At 53.9% G+C, this 12021-nt stretch overlaps 1 protein-coding gene across 3 annotated transcripts in view; it reads right to left on the bottom strand.

The window, feature by feature from the left end:
- Positions 1–570: 570 nt before the first annotated feature.
- Positions 571–12021, bottom strand: part of NCAPD3 (non-SMC condensin II complex subunit D3) — a 74603-nt gene continuing 63152 nt past the window's right edge. For all 3 annotated transcript variants that reach the window (XM_055130022.1, XM_055130024.1, XM_055130023.1), the window contains 11 exons: positions 7585–7722; positions 7285–7418; positions 6927–7126; positions 5102–5212; positions 3643–3822; positions 3040–3185; positions 2742–2884; positions 1895–1972; positions 1313–1387; positions 1175–1235; positions 571–1101 (listed from right to left, as the gene is read on the bottom strand). In XM_055130022.1, coding sequence (XP_054985997.1) covers positions 993–1101; positions 1175–1235; positions 1313–1387; positions 1895–1972; positions 2742–2884; positions 3040–3185; positions 3643–3822; positions 5102–5212; positions 6927–7126; positions 7285–7418; positions 7585–7722 — 1375 coding nt within the window. In that variant the 3' untranslated portion in view covers positions 571–992. The remainder of the gene's footprint in view (positions 1102–1174; positions 1236–1312; positions 1388–1894; positions 1973–2741; positions 2885–3039; positions 3186–3642; positions 3823–5101; positions 5213–6926; positions 7127–7284; positions 7419–7584; positions 7723–12021) is intronic.

Below are 12021 nucleotides of genomic sequence, written 5' to 3'. Positions count from 1 at the left end.
GCTGTGGCATGCATGTGCTGCAGACTTGTACTAACACCTGCGCGTTAGTCTGATAAACCTCATTTATGGAAGACGAGTCAGCCGTGCCTCATTGTTTCTCCCCTCACCGCCCTCCTGTCCCTCCTGCGTGGTCCCTGCCCAGGGCTCGTTCTCATGGCACACAGGGAATTGGGGGACAGGTCCCTGACAGGCCACCCCCTCTGGTTGGCATCTAAGAACTCACCGCACTTTAGCTCTGGAGCGTTGGGATGCGCGCCTGCCCCATCTCTTCCCGTGGCTGTGGACGGTTTTTCCTGCGCAGGCAGGATGGTGTCGACAGAGGCTGTCTGCTGGCGGGGTGCGGGGGCAGGGGGCAGGCTGCTCCTGCTGGAGACCTTATGGAGCCCTCAAGACACATTTCTTCCTTGCAAGCAAGACTGGGCTTTTCGTCAGCACTGTCTGCAAATGAAAGAAAGGAACTCCCACTCTAGGCCCTTTTATAAAAATAGAAAAATTCCATTGAATACTGTAATGCTGTGTTTTTATGTTTGACTTTTATTATTCCATTTATAAAGCTGTACACTTTAGAAAAACCTGCCATTTATAAATAAGAATAGAAAAAATATTACAGTGAAGACTGTTTTTAGCAGTGGGAAACTCCTGTCAGGGATTCTGTCAGAAAGCTGCCTGTGGTGCTCCATAGGAGAGGACACTTAGAAGCCCTTGGGACACTCAGAGGGACCCGGGATGCTCCGAGAGAGAGCAGGATGCTGGCAGAAGAGCCCAGGACGTCTAGTGAGGAAGCTGCGTTATTAAATATTAACAAACCACATATTAAAATAGACTGAAAGACTGCCAACTACACATAGAAGCGAGTCCTGGAGTCCCAAGGAAGTGCTGGTATCTTGTGGTGAAAGCATGGTGGGGTTGGTGGGGGGCAGCGGGGAGTGAGCCCCGGTCCAGGTGCAGGACAGCTGCTCTTCCCAGCCTGCTCTGGATGCAGTGCTCTGCTGTTAGTTAGCTGTCTTCAGGGGGGTCTTGCGGAGCGACCTCCGACTGGGGGCTGGGCTGTCTTTGTTCCTAGCTGGGGACTTCACGTTCCACGGCTGCGGCTGAGGAGGCCTGGGAAGAAAAGATACCATTATTCTGGTAGGAGAATAAAGTCTCCCTCCCAAGGAATGCTTAGTCAACTCACAGTTTGTCGGACAGTGATAAACATAAGATATCTTTTCCCTCAGCCTGGGCTTCAGTTTTCTCTGAAAGGGAGACACAAATTCAGACCCCAAAGAACGTCCAGTGGTGAGTGCCCTGCCCCTGGGTAAGTGACACTTACCTTTGCCTGGCATAGGACTGGGCGTGGTGGCGATGTAGCTGACGCCTGCTCCAAACGTGACATTGTTGATGGTCTCTGGGAAAGGGAACATGGCTTGTGAACAGGCTCCAGGAGGAGCCTCCACACCAAGTGGACCAAGCAGGGCCCAGCAGTGGTCAGTTCTGAGTGGCTGTCAGGCCCCAGACTCTGCCACTGCCTTTCTGCTTTGGCAGTTGTGAACAAGAGTGAGCACTGGTCAGAGCCAGCGGGGCTCATTCTCTACCCCTAACTCCCCTTGGCAGTGCTGGCCTCAGGGACACACTGCCCAGAGTGAGAGGGCAGCTCTGAGCACAGGAGCGGGGGCACCGCACAGGCCACCGCAGAGCAAGTCAGTCTCTGGCTGTTCAGGGCTATAGGACGGACCCCGAGGAGCAGCAGAGCTGAAGAGTCCCGAAGGGCCTGAGATGTGCCAGAGGCTCATAGGCCCTGCCCGGGTGCCTTGTTACTGAGCTCACATGTGCCCGCACAAGCTGCTGGGCACCACAGACCTTGTCTGTAGTGCCCTCCCCACCCCCCCCCCGGGTCCCCATGGGCCCTACTTACTCTCTGGGGTACTGATGGCTCGTTTGGTCACACCATCGATGGCGCCACTGGACTCTTGTTCCAAGGTGTATGAAGAGGCTGGGATGAAACGGGGTAGTTAGCTGAGCTATTGTCTGGAAGGATCCAGGCAACACCGAAGAACAGAGCCCCCGAAGAAGCAGCTGCGTGGTCTATGGAACAGGGGGGTCCCTGATAGTGAGGAACCCCATTCACTCTCACCAGGATTCACAGATAACCAAGAGGGAAGCCGGTGGAGAATGGCTTGGTGGTGGTGGGGGCGGGGGTGCTCAGTTTAAAATCTTAAGTTTCAAAAGTAGTTGAGGTTTCTGAGTGCTGGGGATTAACCCCAAGGATTATATGCACACGAGGCTATGTGTTCAAGGAGATTCATTTTGACAGTTTCCAAAAATCAAAAGCCCCTTCATTTCCAAGAACAGGGCAGGCTAATGAAGTCACAGCACTTCCACGGGACAGCGGTTACGCAATCACTGGGAGAAATGTCTGGAAGAGAAGCTGACAGAAAATGTTCACAATATTTCACTACTCTTGCACGGAGGAAGCAGGTGATAAGACAGAAGGCAAGCTCAGCTCAGTGTTAAAAATAAAACCAAACGCGTGTGAGGACCAGGAGACGAGAAGAACGAGCCCCTCACTATGTGCTGAGTTTTTGGCTCTCCTGGCCTCCAAGTCCTTGTCATAAATGCACACTCAAGCCCCAATTCCCCGGATAATAGTCATTTGTCATTAAAAACAAAACCCAAACCACTGGTGAAGGAGCAGATGATGTGCGCTCCCTGTGGGCGCGAGAGCCCAGCAGCCCCGCTCTCCCGAGCCGCCTCAGACTTACCTCGGTTGCTCCTGGTGGTGTCCGGACTCCCAGAACTCCTGGGGAGAGGTAGTGCGCCGAGGCTCCGCCGCTGGTACTGGTTCTTGGACTCCACGGCTTTCCGGACCGAGTTTAGGATGGCGATGGTACTCAGGGACATTTGTCTGCAGGAGGGTATGGGAGACACGCAGAAAGCATCAAGACATGGAAGGATGACCCCGTTCCTCACAGCACCCCACACCCACATGCCAGAGCCAAAGATGGGCTGAGTGGCCGTGCAGGGGAAGGAGCCCGATGGTGGTGGTGGGGAGGTACCCACCTGGCTCTGGGCAGTAACTGCTTCACGGAGCCCACTGGTAGGGAGGGCGAAACTGCCTGAGGGGTAGGCGGCTGGCTCCCCGCAGGGCCCACTGTGGAGTTCTCATAGCCAGCAGGAGCTGGTGTGGTTTCTAAGCTGGCAGCGACCTGTGAGAGAAAGAGGTTCCATTTTCTAACGCAAAAATGATGAGGCCTTTACAGGTTCCGCTTGAAACTGTATCAGCCCGGGGAGAGCCTGCTCAGAGAACGCAGATGCCTCTGGATCAGGCAGCATCAGTGACAAAAGCAAACCTGTCCGCATCCTTTCTAACAGCAGACATGCCTGGATTTCTCAGGGAAGCAAGAAAATGGGGTCTAGAAGGTCACATAGGAACACCCTAAGTAACACCTGATTTTGGGGCCACACACCTAGAAACACTCCATGTGTCTGGCCAGCTGAGAAAGTAAAAAAATCAATAAAGGGACAGGGCAAGCCGCTGTCACAGTCCTCTCTGGACAGGCATAACCACTCAGGTCCTCCGTGTGCCACTTCCTGGGGCGTCACACTCCCCCACATCAGAGAGGGAACCCCCCATGGTCCGGCCACCACAGGCCCTGTGCCCACCTGCAGGGGCAGTGTCCCGCCAGCACCCGCTGCCCCACTGCCATTCGCCTGTGTCATCAGCTCTTGCTCCTGGGCCAGCTGCTCATTGTACTTCTTCATGTCGTACTCCAGTTCTGATGCCAGCTGCTTGTCAACCGCGAAGAAGTCCTTGACTTCATCCCGGTAATCCTGCATCATCTCCTAAAACAGAGCCGGGGCACCTTTAACCTGATGCTCATGGGATGACTGTGCAGGAACTGGAAGCAGAAGGTGGCTTCTGCCTAACAGACATTTCTCTGACCACCGAGTATAGTGGCCCGTTCCCTGCAAACACCCCTGCAATGCACCTGCCCCCACCAGCACACAGAGGGACCCTGATGTGAGAACCATCTCTGCTGTCCTCAGCTGCTGGAAGCTTCTGGCTGGGTGCAATTATGAGCAATTTCTGGATTCCTGGGGGGAGCCAACCCTATTGAATGGGAGTGCCACCGAGAGCCACCTGCTCCACTCTGGGAGTTGGGACAAGGACCCTGAGCCACAGCTGGGGGAAGGAACACTCTGTGTCACTGAGGCAGGTGCCCTGGGGAAGTGGAGGCATGGCAAGGCCTTGTTGCCAGCACTGCTGAGAGTGCAGCCTGGGTGCCGGCGCTCTCCATGAAGGGTTAGAGCCAGACCAGCCCGGGCCCAGGAGGTGGACTGCGTCTTAGAGGAGTGAAGCTTGTCCTTTTTCTTTCTGAAGCACTGCTGGGGGTGCACCCGAGGCTTCGGCTGTGGGCCCCAGAACCACAGGGCCCTTAGCACTGAATTGCCATAATGCAGGTAAGTGGGTCCCCAGCACAGTGTGGGAAGCCCCAGCCCGAAAATGAATAAAGATGGGTAACAGAGTAACTAGAAGTTTCATTTGTTCTTTCAAACAATGAGTCTAACTTTCCCATTTTCAACTTGTCTAAATTAAGTCATGAAAAAGTATGTTCAATGTGTAGCCCTTTGTGGGAAAAAGAAATCTTCAATTTAGAAAACAACCTCGTATACAAGACAAGAAGACGTCCCTAGTGGCAGCTCCCGCCATAGGCCAAGGCCTCTTGCGCAGGAGCGCAGCTCCACTTCAGCGGAGCCTTCACGCCTCCTCAGGGCAACCCAAAGCCCGGCTGCATGGTCCCTTCCCCTGATGTGCAAATCCTAGGCAAGTCTCTCGATAAACGGGCACCCATGCTCCTGGGACCCTCCCTCAAGTGAACGAAGACAAGGCATCTTCAGAAGGAGCCCAGTGTCACCCCCCCCCACACACACCCAGAGCACCAAGAAGGTCGGGCCAGCTTCCGGGGCCGGGGCTGATCTCCGGCTTCTCCCTAGTAGAGGCGGCACCACTGAGAGTGGAAACGCTGCAGGATTTTAATGAGTTCGAGTCGTCCCTACTAATTGCACTGTGGTCAGAGCCTTGCGCTCGCCCGCCCAGGACAGGGCACCCAGGCAGCCTCACCCTGAGGTAGTTCATGAGGTCCCGCAAAGCTGGGATCTTCTTCTTCTCCAACAGTGACTTCAGAGTGACGATAATCGGAATGATATTTTCAATGAAGTTTCTCTTCTGGACCTGGAGCAACATGAAGGAAGGCATGTTTAGTTGTGGAGTTTCTGGTGACAAAGATTTGTCCTATGTAAGTGTAGCTATTCTTGCTGACGATGCTGATGCCTCACTGATTACAATGCTGGGGCCGCATATGGGAGCCTCCACTTCTGTTCTGAAGACTTGTGAGCATCATTTGAAACCACTCTGACTTGGTAAAGGAGGACGGGGGAAAGACGCTTGGAAAAGGAGATAGAGATAGGCTGGAGAACTTAGCAGAAAGCTTTCAGTCCCATGTGGCCCTGGCGAGGACAGTGTTTCAGAACACAAGCCGGGCTCATGGTGCTGCAGGGGAAGAGCCATGCCGTCAGTGGCCTCTCTCCGGGCAGCTCCATGCATGCAGAAAAGTGCTGCCAGTATGTGGAGCCCAGTCCCCTGAACCTTCAGATTCTTGGCTGTAAGTGGACACTAGCACAGTGTGCTGGGAAGTGTGTTTTAAGAACCGAAATTCACTCTTTTGCCCCATTATGCAAGATGTGTCCTTCTGAATCTAAGATGTATTCCTTTTCTTCTCATTCAAGTCACTAGTGTGCACTACTAAACCACTCATTTCTCAATACCAGTCCACCAGAGCGCCTGAAACAGGGCAGAAGGTAGAATGTAATAAGAATCTGCACAGGTGGTCCACCTAGAGAGCGCCTTTAAAAGCATCTAAGATGCATTGGCTGAATAAACACTATCACGAGCCTCCTAGCACCAGAGACAAAGCTGGCCCGTGAGACCAACGTGGAGAATCCTGGCCCTACTCACCTCCTGAGCGGGGTGTGGGGAAAGGAAAGGGCGGAGAGCAGAGTCCGCAGGAAAGACCTCTCTGAAAAGCTCCCCCCTTCGGATGGGTAGGACTCAGGAGGCAAGAAAGGAAGGTAATGACAGGAGAGGATGGAGACACCCTGCAGGAGAGATGGGGTGGGGGCAGCAGAGTGTGAGAAGCTCTGAAGAGGGAGCTGAGCTTCATTCAGATGACAGGCCACCGGCCCACTGACTAAAGCTGTCATTAGAGAGCAGAGCATATGCACAAGCACGCGTGGCCCTGTGTGGGGCTGACAAGGCACACGCCGAGTGGCCCCTCTCCCTGCTGCCTGCAGTCAGCAAGCCTGGGTTTTCTGAGGCAGGAGAGCCAAGGTCACTCTGGCAGCCTGGACAGAAACTACAGACACAAGTGTGGAGGGGCAGCCCGGAGGGGTCCCGGCCGAATAATGAGAACCTGGAGGTAAGACAGGATCTCTAAGACAAAAGGGACAGAAAGAGCGGTGGAAGATGACACTCAGCGACAGCCGTCACTTGGCGAAATCCCTGCGGTCAGCCGGCTGTGCTCCAGGTCTAGCTTTGGGCTCACAGAGCACAGCAGCCGCTACTGTCCCCACCACCTGCAGAGGGGGGGGCTACTGAGCTGCCCCCACAGTCCTTCCCACCCTGACCGGGGCAGCACCAGGGTCCCTTGTGGTGTACAGAGAGGTTGAAGGCAGGGAAAGGACAGGGGTCTGGGAGTCCTGTGGCTCTTCTAGGGAGGCGAGGGGACCCGATTCAGGTCCTCAGAAACTGCAGCTAGACACAGGGACTGAACAAGCCCCTGCCAGTGAGGACAGACTTCTCCGGGTCACCGTGTCAAAGCAGGTCACACTCAGAGCTGCTCACAGGAAGCTGATGATCCCAACCAGCCCACCGATAGGGCGCCGCTCACCTGGGAGATGATCTTTTTCTGAGCTTCCTGCATGACCACATTCGCCAACGCCACGTCGTCTTCCTCCAGGAGCAGGTCCTTGTCCGGCCTACACCTCATCGCCAAGAGCTTGATCTCCCTGGAGCTGAGGATCTCGAACGTGTCTGAAAGCAGCTCACTGGCTTCCATATCCAGGGGCAGGAGGCCGTCTGCGAAGAAGGCTGGACAAGAGAGGGCACTGAGGGGGCTGCCAGTGGCTGAGATCAGGACGGATGACAACAGGCGCGAAAGGGGCTTCCTGAAGTCCCAAGGTCTCCGGGGACACGTCTTTTGGGCCATGAGCAACTCAGCCAAGTCACCCCAAACCCACCAGGCCTACCCAAAATACTAAGGCAGAGCTTGGAAGTGATGTTGAATCGCTGCTCGTCTGTGAAGTGCTCCAGAAGGAACTTGTAGATTTTCATCCGTTTCTCCCTGTTTGTCTTTCCCTTCAGGGAAAACAGCCTCTTCTCTCTAAGCACAACGGGAGGTTTCCTGTCACCTGGAGTCCTTCAGGCTTGGCTAGCACTGCAGCTCAGGGTCGGCCCCAAGAGGACAGTGCAGAGAAAGGCCCTTCCGTCGCTTCCCCTGTCTCCTGGCCCTCATCCCATGCCCGGCTCTTCCCCGACGCTGCACTGACCTCTCGGACTGGGGGAACTTGTTATACTTCTCGTGCTTCTCGTAGTTATTGAAGTGGAAGATGCATTCGGTGAAGTGCTGGAAGAACAGGGCAGGGCTCCTCTTCAGTAAGAGGTGAACCAGGCAGAACTCCGCAAAGCTGCAAGGAAACCAGATGCCTAGTTACTGGGGGCAGTCTCAGGATTCCTGCCCCAGTCTGCCTGACAGTGGGGCCTGGGGACAGTGCTGGGGGGGGGGGGGGGGGGGACACAGGGTCTATCCAATCAAGGCAGGCCACCAATGGTACTTCTCTTGTTCCACATGCATTCACATGCATGCACACAACACGGCACAAACAACACATATAATGTGGGTGTCTGATTAGCAGTCTCTGGAGTCCAAGGTCAGCAGAAGGCCCTTCACTGTTGTCTGCCCCCCCGCCTGTTTCTGTCAAATTCTAACGTAACAACTGCTCTGCCCAAACACTGCTTCCAGCAAAATGGCTGAGGGGCCAACTGGGAAAGACACAGGGAGCTGGAGTGCCAGCGCAGCACCTCACTCATCTAGGCGCACACGCAACCGTCTGACTGACCTCCTTGGCCCTGCACGTAAACTGGTCTTGGTAATGGCGACTGCCCAAGGAGTGGGACTGACACAGCAGGACAGCGGGTGGGCAGGGCAGGTACCTCCACAGTCAGACCGACTCCCTCGAGAGGGGCCCCTCAAGCCCTGGGCACTCTCCTTCTTCTCCTGCATAGGCATAAACTGGACTCGAAGGTGACACGTCACCAGCACCCACTCCTAGCAAGGGTGGTGACTTCAGGAGCTGATGTGCACACACACACAATGCACGCACACACAACGCACACACATAATGTGCACACACAAGTCAGGCAGTGGTGACAGCTCTGACAGCAGCAACAGCGTAGGGACAAGGGTCCAGTCTATCCCATTGCCAGCAGGTGTCCTTTTCAGGCCAGCATTCTCCAGTCCCCGGGGGAAAGGCCCAGTAGGGAGCACTGTCGGGATGCTCCCTCCCGGTCCCTGGGCCGACAGTAACTGGGTCTGCACCACAGCACACATCTCCAGAGAAGTGGACCTGTGGCAGCCTCAACCCCATCCACACACGTGCCAAGAGCCCTCACGCAGCGCTGCACCAGGCCCCTCCGCGCCATGAAGAAATGTGCCAGATTCACCACCAAGTGTGTGTGCACATGCCCAAGTATGAATGTGTGTTCCCATATCTGTGTGCCCCCAAGTGGTGTGCATGTCCCTGTGTGTGCCCCCAAGTGAGTGTGCATCCCCGTATGTGTCCGTGTCTCCATGTAAGTGCATGTCCAAGTGTCTGTCCTCATGTGACTACAAATGTTATGTCCCCAAGTTTGTGTGCATGTCTCCGTGTCTGCGTGTCCTCAAGTGTATGTGCGTGTGTCTTCATGTGAATGCATGTCCCTGTGTGTGCGCGCATATCTCCAAGTGTGTATGGATGTTCCCCTGTGCGTGTGCATGTCCCCATGAGTACGTGTCCCTGTGTGTGTGCATGTCCTCGTGCATGTGTGTGTCCCCTTGTTATAGCCCCAGTCAGCACCACGACCATGAAGAAAAGAGGGGAAGTGCAGAAACAGGAAGCAGCCAGAGTATGACGCTGGAGAAAGGCCAGTTCGTGAGTCCCTGCTGCCAGGGGAGTGCTCACTTTGTACACACAAGGCCTCGGTTCTCTCCCCAGCATGAAATCCCACTTTTCACTGCAGATTTTCATCTAGAAAATGAGGAAGCAGCTGGCACAACAAGGGAAATAAAACCAACCCAAATCTATTTACTGACAGTTGCTGCCTGCAGAGAAAGTCACCTCTGGCCAGCTAGCAGCCGTGTACTCTGCCAGCAGCACATTCGGGGTAGAGCCAAGCTGCCCAGGGCACGAGAGGGAGCTCTGCCCACACAGGGTCACCGCCTGAGGCAAACCCTGGGGGCGCAGACGGAAACCCATTCCTAAGCAAGAGTGAAGCAGGTGGTGCCGAGCACTGGGACTCGCAGGGTACTTGGGGCCTGAGCTCTGCCTGGTGAGAGAATACCACCCCACAGTCATTGGGCCACACCCCCCGTGCCAGCCTCACGGCTGCATGTGTCAACCAGGTCTGGAGGGAGACCCCACGCAGGAGCAGCTTGAGAAGCTGCAGACATCACTGGGGCAGGGGAGGGGGGGAGGGCCTGAGAAGCAGCAGCCTCCCCCCAGCTTTCTCGCTCCAGGACGCTCGCCAAAAGGAGCAAACATCCAGGGATGCATCAAGAGTGGACACAGCAATATCAGCACTGGACAGAGAGGACAGAGGAGCAAGCTCAAGCTGGGCACTGACGGCCCTGAAGGAAAAGCTTCGAGGGTCAAAGAGCCTGGAGGGCCCAGGAGGAGCGGCGCGCTCCTTTCTATTTCGGACCCCACAGGAGACCTCAGGGCTGGGGAGGCTGCTCAGGAGAAAGAGCGGCCTGGTGTGTGCAGGCTCTGGGCTGAGCCCCAGAAGCACCCCCTGTAGACCTGACACTGCAGGATGATGCCCCCGAAACCGCCACTGCCTCTTCCCCATGTCTCCTAAACCAAATGCTACTGGGAAGCGGCTCTGCTGGCTGAGGGCTCCTCTTCCGTATCACCAGCCGCTGGTCCATGCCCGCCTGTGGCTTCACAGGGAAGCAGCAGGGACTTTTCTGTGGGACAGAAAATTTCCAAGCGGCACCGACTGCAGACAAGAGGCTGAAAAACCACTGCTCCACATTCTCAATGATGTCTGTGTCCAGGCGTCCATGTGTCCCAACCTGGCCATCTCTGTCTTTCCCTGAGGTCTTATTTCTGTCCCTCGTGCTGAGAAACTCCCTAGTCCCCTTTGTTCCGGAGCCCCCTTCCCAGTGCTTGCTGGGTTAAAGGGCAATACTGGGCCCATCCTTAGCATCCTCTGACTGTGCTACAAGGCCGCCCTCTAGTGGGCAACAGGAAAATACACTGGACAGTTCTGGAAACCCAATTGGAGCTTAATGGTGAGGGCAGAGTTCAACTCCTACAGCACATGGCTCCACATGGCCCCACAGGGACCACACGACTGTAGGGACCACACGTCTCTACCCTCAGGCCGCAGCATGGACCAGTCTGGCTTGGTTGGTTGGCCCAGTATTGCTGGGCGTGGTCCCTGGGCTAGTCCCTAGTGGTCCCTAGCCCTCACACCACCCCAAGGTGAAAATGTCACACAAATTTATTCACGTTAAATCTTCAAGGACACCACCTAGAAGTTCTGCCACTGTAGTCTTTCTGAAGGTTATTTTTTGGTTTGTTTTGGTTTTTAGGCCATCCCCAGTGATACTCAGGGCTTACTCCTTGTCACACTCAGGCAAGTGAGTTAACCCCTGTAACCATCGCCTCAGCTGTCTTTGAAAGATCTGTATTAGCAGACAGCCATGGGGGAGTGTTTCTAATCTAAGCGATAATTCTGCCCTTTCCCCTAAACATAGGGGACTGGACTAATTTAAACTATGGCTAGCTTTAAAGCTGGGAATCATCTACATCTGAACCTTATCCAGAATAAAGAGAAAAAAATGGAAAGATTTAAGCGGGTAGTGTATCAATATAGGCGCCGATATTTACTAGAATGAAAACATCTCTTTCTGTTCTAATTTCAGTCCACTACACGTTCTGATCACCTATACAAGAGGTTCTGTGTACATTTCACATGGGTTTTTGAAAAGTTTATGTGCACAGGAGCTGACAAAAGTGGGGAGAAACAGGTAAAGGCAGTTTCTGTCACCAATCTGCTAGCCAGGATCATCATCAGAAAACCTTCCAGGCACCTGTGTGTGCCCCTGGGTGGCTTCTGGTACAGGGGTGCTGAATGGCACGTCAAATGGCAGGGCCAAGATGGTCCTCTCCCAATTATACAAATGAAGAAAAGGCAAAGTAATTGCCTTAGCTTCTGCTTCTGGTTTTAGACAGTATTAATTAAACGTTAACCTTCTACTAGTTTATTATGTAGAATGCTTCTTCTTGGAAAATTATACCCAAAGGAAATCGGATAGAAATTTTTCCAAGGAACTCAAAGTAAATCATTAGGGGCCATATTTTTAGAACCAGAGGGACCCATTATTAGAGACTATTTATAGTTAATGAACTCTATAAAGACTCTAAAAAGATCTTTGCTCAACTATGGTTGCTTTTGCCATGGCATTCAACATTCTATTTTCTAGTTACAAATTTCCTTTAAGAATTACTTACCTGAGAAAATCTAGGCTAATAAAACCTCTCAGATTTTTCAACCCCTTGAAAGTAAGTATCTAAATAAGTTATAGAAGGGTTGGAATGAACATAGGTAAAATTATTCCCTTCCCTTTCAATTCTCCTGAAATACCCATTTCCAAGGGCTGGAGAATAGCACAGCGGGTAGGGTGTTTGCTTCGCACGCAGCCGACCTAGGTTCAATTCCTC

Source organism: Sorex araneus, chromosome 3 (genome assembly GCF_027595985.1).
Source record: "Sorex araneus isolate mSorAra2 chromosome 3, mSorAra2.pri, whole genome shotgun sequence".
In the NCBI taxonomy this organism is placed as follows: Eukaryota; Metazoa; Chordata; class Mammalia; order Eulipotyphla; family Soricidae; genus Sorex; species Sorex araneus.
The sequence above is the reverse complement of the archived record's forward strand: the minus strand, read 5'-3'. Positions and strand labels throughout refer to the sequence as shown.